General features: G+C 41.6%; 7 protein-coding genes across 7 annotated transcripts; 4 read left to right on the top strand and 3 right to left on the bottom strand.

Moving 5' to 3' along the window:
- Nucleotides 1–452: 452 nt before the first annotated feature.
- On the top strand, nt 453–3,249 carry LOC108651393 (uncharacterized). The gene is made up of 4 exons (XM_018101037.3): nt 453–1,032; nt 1,089–1,338; nt 1,398–1,713; nt 1,777–3,249. Exons 1-4 carry the CDS (start codon nt 795–797, stop codon nt 2,986–2,988), a joined length of 2,016 nt encoding a protein of 671 aa, XP_017956526.2. The 5' UTR covers nt 453–794; the 3' UTR covers nt 2,989–3,249.
- Nucleotides 3,250–3,426: 177 nt separating this feature from the next.
- On the top strand, nt 3,427–4,823 carry LOC108652144 (homeobox protein EMX1). The gene has a single exon (XM_018102240.3). It carries the CDS (start codon nt 4,170–4,172, stop codon nt 4,710–4,712), a length of 543 nt encoding a protein of 180 aa, XP_017957729.1. The 5' UTR covers nt 3,427–4,169; the 3' UTR covers nt 4,713–4,823.
- A 2,053-nt stretch (nt 4,824–6,876) lies between these two features.
- RpS30 (ribosomal protein S30) lies at nt 6,877–7,940 on the top strand. The gene is made up of 3 exons (XM_018102596.3): nt 6,877–7,114; nt 7,339–7,427; nt 7,492–7,940. The coding sequence occupies exons 2-3, from the start codon at nt 7,350–7,352 to the stop codon at nt 7,810–7,812; spliced, it is 399 nt and encodes a 132-aa protein (XP_017958085.1). The 5' UTR covers nt 6,877–7,114; nt 7,339–7,349; the 3' UTR covers nt 7,813–7,940.
- Nucleotides 7,571–11,497, bottom strand: Ir93a (Ionotropic receptor 93a). The gene is made up of 10 exons (XM_089256552.1): nt 10,988–11,497; nt 10,776–10,928; nt 10,583–10,719; nt 10,413–10,521; nt 9,791–10,338; nt 9,626–9,728; nt 9,423–9,571; nt 9,191–9,364; nt 8,756–9,131; nt 7,571–8,694 (listed from the first exon to the last, which is right to left on the bottom strand). Exons 1-10 carry the CDS (start codon nt 11,094–11,096, stop codon nt 7,958–7,960), a joined length of 2,595 nt encoding a protein of 864 aa, XP_089112678.1. The 5' UTR covers nt 11,097–11,497; the 3' UTR covers nt 7,571–7,957.
- Nucleotides 11,498–11,879: 382 nt separating this feature from the next.
- On the bottom strand, nt 11,880–17,189 carry KaiR1D (Kainate-type ionotropic glutamate receptor subunit 1D). The gene is made up of 12 exons (XM_018102379.3): nt 16,711–17,189; nt 16,246–16,401; nt 14,989–15,083; nt 14,812–14,901; nt 14,584–14,741; nt 13,847–14,522; nt 13,619–13,788; nt 13,297–13,557; nt 13,102–13,233; nt 12,841–13,039; nt 12,552–12,783; nt 11,880–12,489 (listed from the first exon to the last, which is right to left on the bottom strand). The coding sequence occupies exons 1-12, from the start codon at nt 16,823–16,825 to the stop codon at nt 12,194–12,196; spliced, it is 2,580 nt and encodes an 859-aa protein (XP_017957868.1). The 5' UTR covers nt 16,826–17,189; the 3' UTR covers nt 11,880–12,193.
- Nucleotides 17,190–17,268: 79 nt separating this feature from the next.
- ball (nucleosomal histone kinase 1) lies at nt 17,269–19,455 on the top strand. Its single transcript, XM_018102421.3, has 2 exons — nt 17,269–17,701; nt 17,769–19,455. Exons 1-2 carry the CDS (start codon nt 17,405–17,407, stop codon nt 19,317–19,319), a joined length of 1,848 nt encoding a protein of 615 aa, XP_017957910.2. The 5' UTR covers nt 17,269–17,404; the 3' UTR covers nt 19,320–19,455.
- On the bottom strand, nt 18,430–20,549 carry IntS12 (integrator complex subunit 12). The gene has a single exon (XM_018102572.3). It carries the CDS (start codon nt 20,450–20,452, stop codon nt 19,463–19,465), a length of 990 nt encoding a protein of 329 aa, XP_017958061.1. The 5' UTR covers nt 20,453–20,549; the 3' UTR covers nt 18,430–19,462.
- Between the last annotated feature and the right edge of the window lie 265 nt (nt 20,550–20,814).

Here is a 20,814-nt window from a genome sequence, read left to right as displayed (position 1 = left end):
TGTTATAAACTGAAATTTCAGTTTATGCATATTCTTTTAATAATATTAATACGCATTCATATTAATAGGCCAACTGAACATTTCCTGCATGTTTCATCTTTAAGCTTAGCTAAGAATGATTCCATGAATTTATTAAAAATATTTTTTTCGTTGGATCCAAAAGTATTTTGGTCTTACCTGGTCAGGTATGAAGCCAAACCTGAGAAGGCTATCTTTGAGGCGACATGAGTCGATCTATATACATATATATCTACGTAGACGATATAGCTAAGAAGTTTTGCATTTGCTTCGATTGGTCAAGTCCTAAGTGATCGATATATATATGTACATATATCTAACACAAACAATTTATAACTTTATTGAATTTAGTATTTAAGACTTACTTAGTAGCAGGAAATAAAATGTGCAAGTTATCTGATTTTCGATATAGCTGATAGTATAAATAAATGATGTGTATTAAAAAATGTATATGTACTGATAACATAAGGTAAATTGAGGAAAAACTGATTGTTTCGATTTACTCATCGAGGCTTAACGTTGAAATATTTCTATTTTCCTAAGTGCTTAGATTAATATTCAAAATGTAATGTATTCCTTGGCACTGATAAGGCCATATCAGAGCTTACTGAAGTCAATAATGAAAGAAGCTTCATATCGCTTTTTTTTTTTTATAAATTTTCAATGCGATCGTTGGGATTGAAATGCCACCACAATCAGTTGGATATGAGGCACCACTCAGAACACAGCACAAGCAAACCCCGATTGTGAAATGTGTTTAATATGTATTGATACCGATGGCAAACATTAAATATAGGTTAATTAGGCCGCAAGGTCCGGCGCCAAATGAACCCTCGAGTTTCCGCTTAATTTTAAAGCTTTTTTCGGGTTGTTCCTTAATTGTTCTGATTGTCCTATATTACCTAAGATATTTCGTGGATACTGGAATATATGCGGACACCATAACTACAACAAATATAACAAATACTACGATCTCTACTCAGATAACAATAAAATTGTTTAATGCAACGCGAGGTAAATGTGAAACTGTGAAAGTATTTCATAGAGTCAAATTCCTTGCATATTAACAGAGCCCACGATGAGAAACTTCTTTGTGAACACCTCAAATTGTCGGATGCCAGCCCCCGATCCCTTTACGTCTGATGTTCTAATGATATACAGAAAAGTACTATACAGGCAGTGCGAGCCCGGCAAGGATCTCATTAAGGTGAACTTTAAGGAGGGAGTCTACAGTTTGCATATGAGCGAGGCGAATTTAACGTGTTGCTATAAGCAAATCCTGCGCTCCGGAGTTGGCGCCTACGCGGATATGGAGTATAAGTAAGTACATTACAGAATATATTCAAATTAATCACTTAATATATAATTTATAATTATAGATTGCTGCCTTGTAGTAATTTTCATCAAGACTTTAATGTTCCACGTCATGTAGATGCCATCATCACCGAGTGCCGTCGACTAAGCGATAAAAGGCTATTGCAACAAGATGCTTTCAGTTTTGTGCAACCAGCTAAACATTCAGACAATCTAACAGCTGTGAATGATTCAAGCACAAGTGAGTCTACCGAGAGAAGGCCGAGTGTTCTACTGTGGGGCATTGATTCATTGTCGCGAATGAACTTCCAGCGGACTATGCCGTTGATGTTCGAGTATCTCAAAGAAGAGAATTGGTTCGAGCTGCAGGGCTACAACAAGGTAAGTGTAAAAGTATGTAAGCTATATATCGTTACCACTGTGAACTTATGCGATGTTTTTCAGATGGCAGATAATACATTTCCCAATTTGATGGCGATTCTGACAGGCTTGAACAGCACTGGCTCCATATCTGTCTGCCAGCCAATGAATGTGGGCGGCCTGGATGCTTGCCCAATGCTCTGGAAAGAATACAAAGAGAAGGGCTATGTCACTGCCTATGGGGAGGACTGGAGTAAATATTCTACGTTTGACTATGTGTTTAAAGGCTTTAGGGATCCTCCAACGGACTACTATGCACGTCCCTTAATCTTGGCCGTTGAGAAGGAGCTAAAGAAGAAATACGACACGGCTTTACCATACTGTGTGGGGCGTCGTCATTTTGCGGAGTACATTTATGATTTTGCCTTGCAGTTTACGGAATTTTACAAAAATCAGTCCACATTTGGCATGTTCTGGACAAATACATTTAGTCATAATAATTTTGCCTTGCCCTCTTCTATGGATGCCAAAATCGTTGAATACATGCGCTCATTGCAGAGAAGTGGAGCATTTGAAGAGTCGATTATTTTGTTCTTTAGTGATCATGGTATGCGTTTTGGTAAGCTTCGCGGATTGGAGAGTGGATTTCTGGAGGAACGGATGCCCATTATGTATATTTGGCTGCCGCATTGGTTTAGGCAAAAATATCCAGAGTTCGCGCATAATTTACAGCTAAACAGGAATCGTTTGAGCTCCCCATACGATATCTATGCCACTTTGAAGCATATTCTGGAGCTGGAAACGCCGCCGGCAGACTTGCCACGACCTGATGGTTGTCCCAACTGTCATAGTCTGTTTTACGAATTGGATGAATCAAGAGATTGCTCAGATGCTGGCATTGATGAGCATTGGTGTACTTGTGTGGAGCTCGAAAATGTTCCGAAGACTGATTCAAAAGCAAAATTAATTGCAGAACAGTTGGTTGAAGCAACGAACAATTACTTGGCTGCTGAAAATTTAATTGGTATTTGTCATATCCTAAAACTAAATAGTATTGAGTCTGTGCAAAAGAAAACTTTGACAAACTCAAGGCAATCCAACTCTTACCTCGTCCGATATGAGACGGAACCAGCGAAGGCGCTCTTTGAAGCAACGGTGGAGTGGAATGAAATAAGCCAGAATATCACTATTTCTGTGCCCAGCATCAGCCGAATGACGTCTTACAATGAACACTCCAAGTGTATAGATGACAAAGTGGCCAAAAAGTTCTGCATCTGTGCGAGCCCAGGCAGTTGACTCAATCAATTCCGGCTGCCGAAGTGGTTGGAGTACCGCATCACCAACCACAGACAGAAATGTAATTGCCCTAGACAAGATGCATCTGCATTCCTTCGTGTACTCGAAATCACTATATGTGGCAGTAATTCAATTCTACGAGCATTGTTGCCAATGCCTATCGCCAGTTCCGATCTCACCCCAGAATCTTTCAGGCAAATTAGTTTACAATTATATGACAATTGCAAGAGACAATTGCGGCAATATCAGCGATCGGAGTACAGCTGTACAGCTGAGAAGTTTGTTTTAGCAATAATCTTAAAAATAAAAAGAAAAAAAATGAAATTATTTACTTTGTATCTTATCTATTGGTCAATAGCTTGGGCGCGAATCACTCGAGTAGTCGACAGGTGCAAGAGCTTGTTAAAGATTAGTTAATTCTCGTTCATTAAACAAACAAACATATTAGTTACTTAGCCTATTTTAATAGATTTCATATAAATGATATATGAATAGAATTCAAAAGAAAATGAGCTCAGGCTTAGCAAACATATGCCTGCAAATTCAATTGTAACTGATACTTTGTGCCGAGTCTCTCGGCAGAACTCGTTATTTTGAAAACAAAATTACGAGTCAATCAAAACATATTAAAATTTGGGACTCAACTCGTATTCTCATCGAAAATGGCGCAGCAGATGAGTAGATTAGGGCGAGGGGTGGCCAGGCAGGCCATGCACCACCCCGAAAACCACCAACGATAACCACAACACAAAACGCAAACATTAAACAGCAGCAGCAATAGTTGTTGATGCAGATACGGATATGTATAAGCCACAGAGAGAAGGCCATTCAAATCACTCAAGTATCTGTATCTTATGCTGGGCGGGCTTCCGAGGGCCGGTTCCGTGTGTCAACTTCAATTACTTGCGCTGCCTAATCACGGTCCTATAAGGGTAACAACAACGCACAGCCTACCTGGGCAGGGCAACGCCTTTTAAACGCCTCATTGCCCGCAAATGAGACTCGAGTACCTCAATGGAATGTGGGACAAGGATAGCGATATGGTATGTGGCTGTGGTGCCATTGTGGTGCACAAAATGGTGGCAGTTCCTGTGTCGACAGCGGCCTTAAATAGCCAAGGATGCGCAGAGCACTGAACAGTAGCAATTCAGCACTGGCACACACGAGGATCATTGAACAGAATGAGTGACTTCAGCATCGACTACATACTGAACCGCGCCGGTGATAGATACGTCGGCACCAATGCCTCACTAGGAATTCTGCAGCGGCTCAGATACCATCCCACATATCATCCATATGCGCAGCCTGCACTCAAGGAACAGTTGCCATCAACAGCATCCGCGTCCATGGATGACGGACCAATGCCCATGTACGATTGGCTTCAGTATACACGTTACCATCCGCCCAAGCTCCCGCGCGCGCTGCGTCAGGGACCCGCTAAGCGCACGCCTGGACGTCTGCCACGTATTCCGTTTACGCCCGCCCAGCTCCAGGCTTTGGAACGAGCTTACAAGGAATCCAACTATTTGAGTGCGGAGGATGCTAACAAGCTGGCCGACTCGTTGGAGCTAACCAATACGCGTGTGAAGATCTGGTTTCAGAATCGTCGTGCCCGGGAGAGACGTGAGAAGCGAGAAAAGGACGAGAGCTGCGACTCGACCTTTTCATCCAACGCATCTAGTCCGGAGCCGGAGCCGGAGCAGGAGATGTTAATCATTGTATGAAAAGTCCCTTGAGTCTTGCGCTTAATGGAAATGTTTAAATTTGGCTGTTACTGTGTAACTTGTGATTGTAATTGGGTTGATGACCTTCTGTAAATAGACCACATTATTGAATACATTTATAATTATGATACGAAGACAATACATAGATATTAAGCAACACTTAAATTATATAAATAAAATCCATAGTTGAGTACACGAATTATAAACTAATTTCATTTTAGTATACAATTAAAACTGTTTATCCATTTGCTTCAATAAAATAAAAGAATTTTAAAAAAAATTTAAATATTGAGATCAAACTTCGATAAGAATGAAAATTATATACTTTTTATACCTTAAGCTTAACTTTTGAAAACTTATATAGTTCTGCTAAAATAAACTGGTTTTCCAGGCCAATATGATAAGCTAGATCCAATATTCAAATTCAAGTCGTGTGGATATGGGACAAATATACGATTTACATTTTTGGTGAAAAATGAATTATGCGCGATAAATCCAATTGAAATTAGTAATAAGGGAACATTCTTTTAGAAATGCATTTAAAAAAAATTTTTTTTTAAATTTTAGAGACAATTTTCTTAATTTTGGCATGCTTTTGTTTGAAACTTGTTTTTTTTTTTTTGAATGTGCACAAATATTTCAATCAATTAACTTTCAGATTATTATTTGTATATCGGCACTTTTTTTTATAGATTTGTAATGAAAAACTTACAAAATTTGGAAGCATATACTTCAAAATTAAATGATTCCCTTACACATCATATTTTATTTGAATTTATTCAAATTGTTTGATAACAATTTTTTATAAAATATCTGAGTTTAATATATAAGAAAATAAAAATTTATACTTATATGTAAATGTGGACACCCTTACATGTTCTAGGATATGAGATTTAGAATTTTGTGAATATATATTCAGTATAATATCCTTCGAGAGCTCACATTGTGTATCAGGTCAGCTAACATAATGCAAATTACAAATTTAGTTAAGTAATTTGATCTTTTTGATAGGCAAGGTTGTGTTGCAACTTGATTGATTCTATTCCCACACATGCTCCCATTACGCATTGCCGCCAAGGATATCATAAGAGACGCGAGTCATGTGCAAACACTGTGGGTAAAAACTATTCACTGTGGGAAATTTCTTTTTAGAAATCATCAATGAAAAGGAAGCAACTCGCGTGCCGGAAAAACAGCAAACAACAAGCGAGAGGCGGGGCGTATCCTAAGCCGATTTTGCAATTGTTGCTGTTTTCATGGTCAAGAATAATTTGTTTTTCCGCTTTCCTTTGTTTGCATACAACGAAAATATCAAATTACAATGCGGCGGCTATCTTCGACAAAAAGTGCCGACGGGTAGGGGAGTTCTGAATTTAAGGATACTTATGCGAATGCAAAAGATTTGGCCCATTTGGCCAAGCTGTAAGGTAAATGCGTTTACGCAAATCCGCCGTATATACCTCAGCTATTGCTAATCCGATCATATAGCCATATATCCAACTAGAAGGTAGGCAAAAGGACATCTGAATCACAGTCCTTACCGATATGAAATGAACATCTTCGGTTAAAAGCGAAGAATTTTAAAAAATTTACTACTTTATAAAAAAATGTTCAAATATATACTTTCAAAGTATGTACTATCAGAGTTTAAGTGGACAAACTGCCTTTGCTAGTCAAAAGAAGAACGTCGAATATATACAAAAAACTCTCAATCCACATAGGCCAAGATCTTGTGGAATAGGTTAACCCACACTCATTAGTTGCAGATAATTCATGTAAATTTGCTAAATCGGCTTATGCCCAGCATTCAATGAAGATATGTTTATGTTACTAATCTAGTCCTGTTTGACAAACAATGCGGCAATATTTATTCTAATGGCGTAGAATAACACAGCCATGCGCCGTCATGGGCTGTAAATGTCCTCTCAACAGATCCTATTCTTAGAGCACAAAACAATGTGCAGGCAAAAGCGACGCACGCACATAATACCAAAGTGGGTCAAGTCGGGCATAGAAGTCTAGACATGGTTGGATTAACGTAATTCCTATTTTTACGTAGATTGAGGTAAGCACGCAATGTGGCTTAGCGTGGCGTCAGGCTGCTATTTGTCATATGTGCTTACTATGTGTGTGACGTACATATCTACACAATACATTCAAAACTAGGTAAAATTTTTGTAATCTCGTCAACTGATTATGTACAAATACATTTTTAAAAATAATTTCCTGTTAATGTCTCGCGCCATAAATTATTGAAACGTCTGGCAGCACAGCTACTTCTAGCAGAGTCGACCGACAGAAATAGCGCTCTCTAGCGACAACTGCAGCCGATTACAAAATATATTATATCGCTGACAACCCTGATTTCTTTCTTTTCGATAGATCCGCATTAAAGTGACAAGGTGAGCAGATTTTTGTGCTAAATTTTTGGATATTTCAATGGTTTTAATAACGTAAATATGTAAAACTGTGTATATAAAGTGTACCGAATATGTTGTGCATAAAATGCAAATCATCGCGCACGGTCAGATAGTAAAATTGTAGTGCAAATTATTACACGTGTTTTCACACTGCTTAAGGCATAGGATGTGAGTGTCAATTAAATGTAGTTTTATTTTATTTTCAGAGCACATCAATATGCAGCTTTTCGTACGTGGCTTGGAAAATATTGAAGCTTTGGAAGTGTCCCAGGATGCTACCATTGCTGGCGTCAAGGTGAGTAATTGTTGTAGCCACAACAAAAAATTCTCCCTAACCTCATTTCGTTTGTTTCTCGCAGAGCCAACTGGCCCAGCTGCATGGCTTTGAAACTGAAGAGTTCAGCCTGAACTGCGAGGGTGTCACTCTAACCAATGAAACACCTGTGACAGCTCTGAGCTCTTTCGAGCTGGATATTACCATTCCCATGATTGGTGGTAAAGTGCACGGTTCTTTGGCGCGTGCCGGTAAGGTCAAGGGACAGACGCCCAAGGTTGAGAAACAGGAGAAGAAGAAGAAGAAGACTGGTCGTGCCAAGCGCAGGATCCAGTACAATCGCCGCTTCGTCAACATTGTACAGGGCTTCGGCCGTCGTCGTGGCCCCAACGCCAACTCTACGTAAAGTGGATCAGTTTGCAGAAGGATTGATGAACAGAAGCTGAGCTATTTTTATTGCAAAATAATGTTCATATAAGTAATTTTCAACAATTAAACAAAAACTTATTTTACGCATTTCAAGCTGTAATCCGACGCATCTTATGTGTTTCTCAATTGGAAAAGGGGACACGCTTGAGCTCCCTGCTAACCACAAAGAAACGGTGATACCAGAATTCAATGCAGCTCACAATCGTCGCCAAAATTACTCCAAATAGCAGTACCATAAAACAGCCCTGCATATCATCCATGTTAACTTTGTGATTGGCAATCTGACGTTGCATATTCTTTCCATTACATTTGTCCATGGAAGGTAAATTCGTTTTATGCCAGCGATCAATGAACCCCATGCGGAAGAGCCTGTCTATGTGGTGGTTAATCAAATGTAAATAAGCACTGCCTGTGGGCACCATCAATCCAATCTGCTCATCGACAAAATCTTCCTTGCCTAATGCAAATCGGCACTCCTTATCCAACTCAAAGTGCTGTTGTACAATCAGCTGGAGATTTATACGCCAATCGATATTGATTCGATCACCATGCTTTACTGCAGCAATATTTTCGCTCTGAACGCTGTTGTAGGTTGAAGAGCGTGCAATGAACCGCTTAAAGTCCTCCCGTGTTGTGGACTCCACGTACTTCTCAAAGAAGGTGCCATTGCGTAGGCCGTATTGCTTGATTTCCTTATGAGCGAACAGTTGATGAAGGTAATCAACGCCCGGCTGAAACTTTGGGAATGTTAGAAAAGCAACGAGATTACCACAATAAGTGGTAACCAATACGATAACCACGAGCCACCAGAATCCAACCACCAATCTTCCACTATCCGCACGAGGCAGATACATGCCACCTATAAGATTTTTAATTGCTTTTAGTAGATTCATTCTATATCGTATGTCGACGGTACAAACCTTGTTGCAGCAGCGCTCCATAAATATACCAGAAACAGTTTTTCACGGTGGACAGCCCGTGAATTCGAAGCTCAGGCAGTGGCATTAGACGATTTACGAAGTACAGTAGGGGCGCCGTCAAAAACAAAATCCCTGCCAGGCAACCCCAGGTCTCTAGTGTGAACGGAGCCGTGAACAGATAGATGCGACTCACCTCATCCGGCTGTCGCAGAATGAACGTGTACTTTTGTATGCTTATGGGTTGTGTGTAGTTGAAATGTTTCTTGGATGGCTCATCAATAGTGGCGGCCACGGCTGCCATAAAGTATGCATTGCTTTGCATCAACTCAACCACTCGATAGGGAATGCGATAGGTCATCGAACCCATCAGTTCGTCCTACAATTCAATCCTATCGTTAAAGTGTATATTTTATATGATTTCAAATGTATCCATACACTGTCATTCATGTTCTGTCTGATCGTGTCATCAGTATCCGATGAATGGCCCTCATGCAAATAGTAGCTGAAGTTCAAGGCGCGGCTTAGTTCCTTCAGTATTTCCATGACAATGCCCGAGTGCTCGACGATGACGCCGCGACTATCCTTGGTCAAGATTTGCCATGGCGGATTCTACGAGAGATTTGAACCAATAATAAGATTAACATATATTCCTGGCTCAAAGACTCACATGCACTGTCACAATGTCCATGGTGATGTTACGAAAATGGTGATCAATATGGGGAAAAGTTAACTCATGACACATGAAGCCCAGCAATGGAGTCCAGTAACCAATATTGATGAACTCAAAGTTTCGGTTCTTCGCATCGCGTGTCGGCGCTAGAAGTAAGGAAACCTATTTTAAATAAATCCAGTTGGATGCCTTATACCTACTTGTGCGAAACTTGCGATTTTCCTGACTCTTGCCCCAGGTGATGGCCGTTTCGATGCGCCAGCGGGCGCAGCTTGCGCATTTACTGTTTGTCTTAAGGTATTCCTGGAAATTCGTAAAGTAAATTCAAGATTATAAGTGGCCAAAATTTCTTTAATTTTGCTGACCTTCATGTACTCAAGCATTGCGTCCTGTTTCTCTTGCTTGGTGAAACGTATCGATTCCCACTCCTCATCGGATATTTTGCCATAGATGGATTGCTCTTCGAGTATCATGCGTGACAGCGAGGTTACCACAGCCATGGAAACTTCTGATATGGTACAGTTCAATGTGTCCACGCAATCAGAAACCGTTTCGTTCAGTGCAAAGGCTATATTTGCACCCTCATCTAGATTTATAGTCACAGTATTGGCATCAAAGTCACCACGCTGGTCCTCCAAAACAAAGAACATCCACTGATTGTTCACATGGAACATACTCAGCGTCTCTGCTATCTCAATGATATCCTCATGAAATTTGGAAATTACCAAAAATTGTTGGCGCACCAGCTCATGTTTGGCTGGTGCAAATTGAGACAATGCCTGACGCAGCGCAATGCGTTTCTGCTGTCCACGTAGCGTTTCGTCAATGTTGTACAGAGTCAGTGATATCGGTGGTATGTGGTTTGTGGTGCTCTCGTGCACGACAGACTTGACTAGCATTGGATTGTTCTCAACTATCGTGGGGAAGAAGAACGATGTGTGAATTATTTGAACTCCATAGCTTTAAATTTTGGTTTGGAATACCCACGAATATTTTGATCTACGAGCACAACCACCGACTTCCACTTAAGTATGCTCTGAACCTTGGCATCGAGCACGATTTGGGGGAGCTCATCGCCCTTGGAAACCATGGGAATCTAGATAGATACAGGAATTACGAATGGATATCATGAAGTAGAAGCATTCAACTTCGCTCACCATCAGCGCTCGATTTACAGGCAGACGAGGGCAATCCGAGTCAGTGATAGCGATCAGAAGTATAGATGTTCGTTGAGTGCTTTTATAAAAGTTCCAGGTGCCCTCGCAATCTGACACTGTTATGGCTGCCAAAAAGTCTATCGAGAGGCTGAATATTTTAGAAATAGTTTTTAGAGCAACTTTGGCATTTTACCTTTCTTAATTTTGACGGAGTTCCAGGTGAAGTAGCGTACATTGATGCCGCCAGTCTTCATATTCTCGCGTATTATATCACTGAGAATCTTTTCGAAATGAGCCATTATATTCTGCCGATGCATGGCCATATATTCATAATCCACGACCACAGCTGGAAGGATTATAATGATGAATCGGACCCAATGATTATTTGTAGATTTCCCTGCTCACCCAGCGAGGCATTGGCGCTAAGAAACGATGCAAAGTCATTGGCCAAAACGGGTGCTGGAGAGTTGAGCAAGCCACAAAGACAACTAAAGACTAAGTACGATAACTTCATGATGTGCGAACTGTCGAGAAGCAACTAAAAAGTGAAAGCGAGCTATACCAGCGACGTTGCCTCGGATTTCCTTTTTTCCGATTTTTTTTTTTTTAGGATATAGCATAAAGCCAATTAAAATCATGTTTGTTGGTGAGTGTACCATAGTTTCTAAAGCACATGAAATATTCAAAGGACAGAGAGAGACAATGGAAAAGGGGCATGCGGCGGCAAGCGATTGATTGACAGTTTGCGGTTAGGCGTCGACATCCACATCAAATGTCAGGTACGTCAGCAAATTGTTGCAGGTGTCCGTTAAAGGATATTCGGGCAAATTATTGTGTTTGCGGTGTTAACTTCGTTTATTTAATTATATATATATATGAAATTGTTCATCAAAATTGCGTGTAAGTTAATTACATTTTACAATCTTACAGCTAGGGAACAAATAAGACTATCGGACCTCTAAACTAAGAGTTACAATTCACTTAGGTTACATTTTTGACTAGCTTTAACTTATGGTAGGGCTTTTATTAATATCAATTTAAATGGGTTTAGAAATATGCTGACAAAGTATAGAGTATATATTAAATATATTGTTCTTTTATATATATATTTATTTCTTTGTATGTATGTATGAATGTATTTATGTATAATTTAGCTACACTTATTTCACTATTGTACAATTCCAAAAATGCTGTCATATATAAATGCATACGATTTCGATTGTAATTCGTTTTTATTTTGTATCCATATATTTGTATTACGAAAGTATTTCAATCATATTTACTATGTGCGTATATGTTTCTTATTTTTCGATAGCTTTTGCTTGTATATATATGTTGGATTCTCAACTATTGCTGCCTCTGAAAATGCTCTATGTGAAACGTCCAATTCTGCATTGGTGGCGTCACTCCTCAGTTTTTACCCAAATAGCATTTCCTCTCCATCCTTCAAGTGCACTACTTAACGAGTATGCCAGAGTATATTTATAAATAGCTATACTACGTGTTGGGATTAATGCGTTGCAGTTAGCTGTGCCTGCATTGTTTTTATTCCTGGTCCAAACTGTCGACCGACTCATTCTAAACCCATTCATCATGGGTTTACAATTTTCCTCATTCATTTAGAATTGCGCTTAGACGCTCTTCGACGGCTACTTTGCGTGACTTCCACACGAATTCACATACGGCAATGACACACGCCACGCCCATGCCGCCCATAAGTACCACAAATACGCCGCCCACATTGGCCAGACCCAGCTCATTGGCAGCCGACGATGATTTTGAGGTTTCGACACGGCATTTGCCACCTCCGCGCTTTTCCTTCCACCATTTGGTTTTCAGGATGTGCAGCTTGCCCTCCTCCTGGAGCTTGAGTATGACGCTATTGATGGCAGTGCGATAAGGCGAGTCTGTAATTGATGTAAGTTCAGCATGAATAGACTCAAAAAGACTGAAGTTCAATGGCACTCACTTGGCGGCGTGGCTATTCCATAGCTTTTTGTATCTAGCATTCCGCCCACTTGGGTTAGCTCACAGTTACGTTCGGTGACATACTCAATGGATGTGGACTCCATTAGAAATGCATAGGAACCTTTGCCCTTGGCTACGCGCTCAACTCCTTCACCATTGCTGGCTGTAAAGACCGAAGGACGGGCCGATTCCATAAAGGACCACATGCGCTGATATGTAGAGATCTTAGAGTCCTGTAAAAAAGGGATCAATCGCGGCCAGTCTTATTGCTTATTGAGTGGATGTATTACCCGGAAAAATGCCGCTGTGCTACCACCTTTAAGAGCGCCATATTTGATTCTCGTCTGCTTGGCCAAGTCCTCGGCGCTTTCAATGGGCGAATCCATGCGTTCAACAGTCAAAAATGCAGCAAGATTGGCAGTGTATGAAGAGATCATAATGAGAGTGAAAAACCACCAAATGCCAGCTACCATGCGAGTTGACAGAGCCCTGAAAGGAAGACCAGAGCTATGAAACATGAAAAATATTGATAAGTATGAAGAGCAACCCACTTGGGTAGAAAATCGCAGCCCTGCTGCATAAGAGATCCAATGGCAAACCACATGCAATTGAGCAATGTGAACTGACTTTCAACCTTCTCGCCATGAGCATCGGTGTAGGCGGGCCACTCGTAGGGCGTAAACCTATAAAGAATAGGGAACTTTGCTTATAAGCTTGACCACAATTTAAGCAAGCGCTCGACTCACTTGGCTAATATAAAAAGCAGTACAGAGACGCCCAGATATGCTGTGGCCATGTAGATCCAAACGTCTAGAGATAAAGGCGACAAAAATGAGAACAAATTGGGCGGCTGTTTGATTGGCTTGCGATAGAGTATAGAGACGCCAAGGTTCATAAATGGAGTGGTAAAGTCAACAGCCTGCTCGCGCTCAAAGGTGATTGTGAGATCGGCTATGGCCAGATCGGCGCGCTGCTCCAACAGCTCGCGTATCATGCCGTTCCACTCGCTGTCGAAAAAAATAATGTTTAGCAAGTACATAACAAATTTTCGTCGGCCAAGAAACTTACCCAGTCATTTTATTTAAGCTGCCATAGCTGCCATCGGGCACAAGCTGAATCTTATAGTTAAAGCCTAGCGATCTGGATATCTCGTGTATTAGATCCACGGCGTAGCCTTCAAACTGATCGTTGCCTGTTAAAGGCACGGCTGATTCCTTGCGCATGCAGTAAGGATTGCTCTGTCAAAGAGAACGAGCAATGCTCAAACTAATCCACAGTTGCTTCCAGCATACTCACCAATATGGTTGTGACCACCAATGTTTTGTTCTTCAGATTCGCTTCGATCTCTTGCTGCTTCTGGCTGAAGGTGCGCGTAAAGTTGATGCCTTCGGGCAATGTTGAGTTCCAGGTGCCTATTTTTCGTATGCCGGCCGGTGTGAGCTCAACGATGTCCAGCATAAAATCTGTACGAAATCCCTGATGATCGAACTTAATCACATTAGTCAAGCCCTTCATCTCTACAATTTTCATGTAGTTAATTAAGCTGAAGCCATGCTGCCAGGTGCTTTGGCCATCGCAGCTGATTGGGTGTATATCAATCTGTTGCGAGGTGTCCAGGTCATGCAGCGCCTTGGCAAACAGATGCACTGCATCGTACATGAGCGCCGTCTCGGAGCGGACAGTTGTGAGATTAGCCGAACGCAGCATGCCCTTATCATCGATGCTCCACTGACGCACCACATCCGAGACGACTTTCTCATTGATTAGGCGGAAGCCAGTGATGTTTGTGCCGCCATATCGAAACTCATCCAGGTTCACAGTATGGAGGTCTAGGGAGGTGACCAAATAGCTATGATAGTCGCTCATCATGCCTATCTGTTGTGCCTGCTTGAGCACCTCATGAACCCGTTCTGTGGAGCAATCCAGCACAATATGCGCCTCCGCCGAATTCTTAATCTGCTTCAGCAGAGGACTAAAATTGCGTTGATTTAATAAGTGATTAAAAGAACTTATTTGCTTGCAGGGGAACTTACCGATAGTCTCCACTGTCGCTGAGCTGGCGCACAGTAATTGGAAATGGTGTCATTCCATGAGCCTTGAGCAGCTCCTGCAGTCGCACAATGCCATCGTTATTCTCATAGATTATGGTAAAAGTCTTCCAGCCCCAGTGGCGCACAATATCCACATAAGCCTGAGTTAAAGTACAAATATCAAGAGCTGAAGCACAGTTGGCATCAAGCCACACAACAGGAAAACGTTACCTTGGAGAGCGTGTTTGGATGAGGATAAAGATTCACAAGGCAACTTTCACGTCTCAGTCGGTAATCCCAGCGATTCTCCAAATGTGGTATCTAAATAATTGTGTGCAACAGTCATCATACATTAAGGCGATTTCATACCCCTCCCCCATCTACTTCAAAAACTATGATGCCACTCACCTCCATGTTGTCGCAAATGCTTTGCACATGGCTGGCAGTGTGCGAGGATTGCGGACCGAAAATTGCAGCAACGCCAATATTCAACAAGCCGCAAACTGAAAAAAGGATATGAGGAGGTTTAATGTATAAAGCGGATTCCCAGTTATTGGCCAACTTTTAGTCTGACTGCCGAAAGTCTTAAAGAAGATGCAAGAGAATGTTGTGAGAATCATATAAGTCCCATAAGAGGGCCACCGAGTCGCAAATTGATTTTCACGTAATACGCTTTCCGCTGCTCCCAATCCAAATCCCAATGCACCTTCTGTATGAGATTATCTCGACTGAATCTCCCGATTTGTGGCAGCCAACATAAAATGGGTCCAAGTAGCACATACACTACTTGGCCGTATATACTGTAACGAACATTCGTTTCGCCTAGTTCGCATATTTAAAATGCACTTCAAATAGACATAATTCCATTTTGCCTTTCGGCTTTGGCTTTGGCTTTGGCTTTGCCTTCTACCTCAGCATCCGTTAGCTCATCAAATTACTGAGCACATGCAAGTGCATCTGTGCATGTGTAGTTAAGTCCACACATACATATGTATGTATATGTTTGTAGGTGGATGTGGGTGGATGATTGCACAGCTTGACTGTGGTAAATAATGCACTCAGGTCCCTTGCAGCCATTTACTATCCTGCTAAAACGTGTTTAATTTTGGCTTTCAGTACTGTGCCGTCAGGTAGCTTTGGCCATGTACATAAATGCTTAATGAGTGCCCTTTCATGTATTGTCTCTCGGCTATCAGAGTCTCACTATATTCTCTGTATTTCATTTTTAAAAATAAACTACAAGGTTCTTCTAAGCCAGATATTTAAGTCTGGTCGATAATTTGTTAATTTCAATTATTTGTAAAATTTGTTATGTTTTGTGTACTTAACTATACCAAAATTGTTTGATTGGTTTTATATATTTTATGCATCCATTACATCAATAATAAATGTAATAGACCGCATATTAAACAATAGTCATCAATGAGTTGAAAGAGAAATTTAAACACAATAAAATGAGCCTGCGATATGAATAGACGAAACCGATTGCCAGAATTTACATTATTATTCGTCGACGATAATTGAATCTAATGAAGCATACATAAGTCTAAATTGCATTATTTCGAAATGGCAGGAAATGCAGCGCTACGGGAGAATGAGAACAATAACAGATATACATTTGGGGGGTCATCAGGTGTAGCGCATGCCGTGCCACCTACTGCTTACCTCGTTTGCCGGCATGGAAGCTGTCAAATGGCGAAATGCGCTCAATTTGGGCGACAAGTTTAGACCGGGGTAAAATCGAGCGGTCGGCATTTATGCGCTCGACGGCTTGGCGAAAGGCGAGCTCCTGATGGTCGTCAGAGGGATGAAATAGTCCACCTGCGGCGATAAACGGGTAAAAACAATGTTATTAATAAGTAAGTACAAACGTTTCTGGTGATAAGTAAAAAAAAAAAAAAGGAAAACGATGGAAAGGAGGAGCAAACAAAACACAAACACAAACGCGACACACATCAGCAAGGACATTTACGAGTATATACACACACGCGCGCTTTTGATGTGATAAAAAATCGATACACGCTAAAGATGCTTTTCGAAATCAGGCAATGAATGATGACGAAGTTGACAGCAACTTCAATCAATTAATATTAGGTTGAATGCCACAACAATAAATCAAAAGCAACTAACCGATTTTTATAACGTCGGGTAGTGCCAGAGCCGCTCGCCAGTTGAATGCATTTTGCAGCATCAGCAGCAATACCAATAAAAGCAGCCCATTATTATTGCCGACACTTGGCTGCATTTTGGCTACGTTTAGTTGTGGAGCCCCGTTTATCGACTAGTTTGGATTTTACACTTTCGGAATCTATCACTAGTTTAAGAACTGTTTTCTAAACTCGCGTTAACATTTTACAGACAGAGTATTGTTTCTTTATCTGGTGTCGCGTTCCGTTCACGTTTGAGATGAAACATCTACTGAGCACGACTGACTGATTTTTGCTCTTTTAAATGTGTCCTGTTGCAGGCTGGCAGCGGTTTGAGGGTGGGTGGTATCCAAAAGCCGGGTGACAGTTAATACAGCTGCGCAATGAAAGCGGATGCTGTAGCCAGTGATGGGTTTCGTGTGCGGTCTCTTCGAATCAAATTGGGGCCATCTATAAATTTTTTTGTTTAATGTATCAGTGTAGCTAGTCAATAATATTTGAAATTCAATTGCCTTTGGATCAACAATTATAGTTTTCAATTTTTAAATGAGATATTTAAAATTATTTTACCGCGCTCTGTTAATTTACATAGTGCTGTTACTGCACTCTCACGAGACCTGCCAACTTGCTTACAATGAATGACGCGAAGCAGAATTGTATGTAATGGCGCGTAGTTGATGCGAATGCTTTGGCGACATTTGGCATCTGAAGTTGTGCTGAAATTAAATAAAATTGTAATCTGTGCCTTCTTAGACCGGAAAATGCCTCGTGTCGCTAAGCCAAAACCAGCGGCGGCTAAAAAGCCCAAAGGCAAGTTGTATGCCATGCCGGAGAAGTTGAAGGAGGGAACCATACTCAGCGATTTGGCGAAGACACAGTGGCGCATCGGGCCTTCGATTGGAGTTGGCGGTTTTGGAGAAATCTATGCAGCAACTCGCAACGGCGAAAACAACTACGATGCTGTTGTGAAATGCGTCAGTATTTAATGTTATCTGTACAAGAAACTCGATAGCTTAAACAGCGACTTTTCATTAATTCCAGGAACCACATGCGAATGGACCGCTTTTTGTCGAAATGCACTTCTATTTGCGAAATGCAAAACTAGAAGACATTAAAAAGTTTAAGGAGAAGCGTGGCCTCAAGTCTCTAGGCATGCCCTATATAATAGCCAACGGCTCTGTGGATATAAATGGCCAGAAGCATCGATTTATAGTTATGCCTCGTTACGGTAGTGATATATCCAAGTTTTATATCCAGAACGGCAAACGCTTGCCCGAGGTAACCGTCTACAGACTGGCCATTCAAATGCTGGATGTGTATGAGTTTATGCACAGCACCGGCTATGTCCATGCTGATCTTAAAGCGGCTAACATTCTACTTGGCATGGGAAAAGGCGGTGGTAGCCAGGCATATTTGGTGGATTTTGGCTTAGCCTCGCACTACACAACGGGCGATTACAAACCGGATCCAAAGAAAATGCATAATGGCACTATTGAGTACACATCACGGGACGCCCATTTGGGTGTAGCTACTAGACGCGCTGATCTTGAAATACTCGGGTATAATATTATTGAATGGTTGGGTGTGGAGCTACCCTGGATTAAGGAGAAGCTGCTAACTGCTCCGGCAAAAGTTCAAAAAGCTAAGGAGATGTTTATGGCGAATGTGAGCTCTTCCTTAAAGTCCGTATTTCCCAAAGGTGTGCCTGCACCAGTCGCTGATTACATGAAGTACGTAGCTCAGCTGAAGCACAACGAAGCCCCGGACTATGAAAAATGCCGTAAGATGTTTCTAAATGCTCTAAAGCAAATGAAAGCGGATAACACTGGCGACTTGGATTTTAATCTTAAGGCACAAAAAAGTAGCAACAACAATAACAGTCCCCCAGTCAAAAAAACAGCAGGAGCAGCTGCGACTGCGGCGAATATTCGGAATAAGGTTAAAGAAGAACCTATATTAAGTGACTCTTCGGATTCGGAGGATGTAATCAATGATAGCGAGGAAGAAGCGGATACAAAATATACTCCCCGCAGAAAGCTGCCAGGAGTGAAAAAATCTCCAAGCCCTAGGTCCAAAGTCACAAAAGCAAAGCATGCACGCAAAGCAGCGCCCAAACCAGCATCAGCTTCGCCCAAAAAAAGGGAACCTCCGCAAAGCAAATCACCACTGCTCAAGCGGCAAAAAATAGACAGCAATGGAACACCCAAGGCGCAGGCCGCCAGTGTCAAGATTAACTGTAGTCCAGCGATTTCGCTGCGTGGCGGTCGAACCGGTAAGACTGTAATCAACGATGACTTGACTCCGCAGCCACGCTCTAATAAGACTTATGAGTATAACATTGAACTGGATGTCAGCATGGATGCTAATGTCATTGTGAATGTGAAGCGAAAAAAGAAGGAGCCAGGTAGCACACCTGCGGGCAGCACCAAGACTTCGTCCTCGATCAGTAATCTCACACCCAAAAGCGGCTCTCCAGCGACACGCATTAATTTGCGAAAAGTTAATGGGGACGGTAGCTCTAGCTCGCCAACGCCGAATCCCACCCGTAGTCCTCGCACTCCGGCAGTTACCGTACGCAAGTACAGGCGCTAATTTAACTTATATTTTTATACATAGATTTAATTTGGTCATTATACCCGTTTTTGATACTTATGTAGGCATATTTTATCGATAATGAATTATGTTGAATGAATTTGAGTTTCACATTAAAAATTATATTAAAAGTTAAGTAACCACTATTTCGATCTCCGTTTACTGCTGCTCTCGTGATGCTTGCTCTTACTGGATTTGGTCGTCGAACTGCCGCGGCGGGAGGATGACGTGCTACTGCTGCTGCTGGCGTGCTTCTCTACTGTGGCGATGTTAGTTAACGCGGGTGCCATAGCTCGACTGGATCGATCTTCTTTGTGTGACTTTGCAGACGATGAAGAGGAAGATTTGTGTCCATGTTTGCTGCTACTGCTGCTGCTCACATTTGTGGAGCTGCTCATCTCGGGCTTGTAGAACGGCGATGACGAATTCGAGGATGTAGATGACCGCGACGACGGCACGGATGATTTGCTCTTTGTTGCTAGTGGTATGGGCTCATCGGGTATGACCACAGTAGGGGTGGCCGTTGGAATGGGAATGGTAGCAGCTGCCCGGCTAGTTGAGGGCTTATTGCAACAGGTGTCACATTGCCAGATATGAACTTGATCGTCTGCAGCCTCCTCATTTGTAATAGGTGGCTTATGGCACTCTTGGTGATAAAGTGCACCACACTCAGAACACTCAATTAGTCGATTGGTGGCCTTATAAACCATTTCACCACAGACACAACAATTCAAGTCACCAAAGTCGCCAGTGTCACCTGTATTGACAACACCGCTCATGGTTATTCCAACGGCGCTGCCATCATCTGAATCTGCAATGGTGTCCGGCGAATCTGCAGGTACTTTGTCCGGGGAGTTGGTCAGATTGATAATCTCATCAGTGGCCATAGGCTGTATTGGAGGCTGTGGAGTTGCACGGCCTGGAAAATTAGCTTCGTCGTCCACCATGCGTTGGGTCATGCTTTTCGATATCATCTTGTCCGGTCCAAACCGCAATTTAATCGCTTCATCCAACAGCATCCGAAGTTCCGCTGCAGACGTAGGATTCGATGAATGCAACAATTTGATTGCCTTTTTCAGCACAGGATCTACTTCTTGTGAAGCAGCAGCCGCTGCGGCAATATTGGCAGCCATTTTACTTGACTATATTTGTTAAGAAAAGAAATGCACCTTAATACACTAAATGCACTCAATATATATGGAGTCGATTTAGCACAAGCAGCTGATGACGATTGTTATTCAACACTGCTTTTATGCGTCCCTCGCTTTGCTTCTTCTGCTCAGCTGTTGCTTTAATGAAATTGTAAAATGCTTTAGATCAAATCGTAAATATGAGCACTTACTTATTTAGTTTCTACCGTATAATTTATATATGTTGAGAAAATACTCTATACTTTTTGAATATCTTAGTATATCTTTCTCAGTTTAATGTCGTTCACAATAGACAACAGCTGATTGTGAAGGTTAACCAGTACTATTTGTTGCTGCCCTGACTT

This window comes from Drosophila navojoa, chromosome 2 (assembly GCF_054131105.1).
Source record: "Drosophila navojoa isolate 15081-1374.11 chromosome 2, UAZ_NAV_1.0, whole genome shotgun sequence".
NCBI lineage: Eukaryota > Metazoa > Arthropoda > Insecta > Diptera > Drosophilidae > Drosophila > Drosophila navojoa.
Note: the sequence above shows the minus strand (reverse complement) of the source record. Positions and strands in the feature narration are given on the sequence as shown.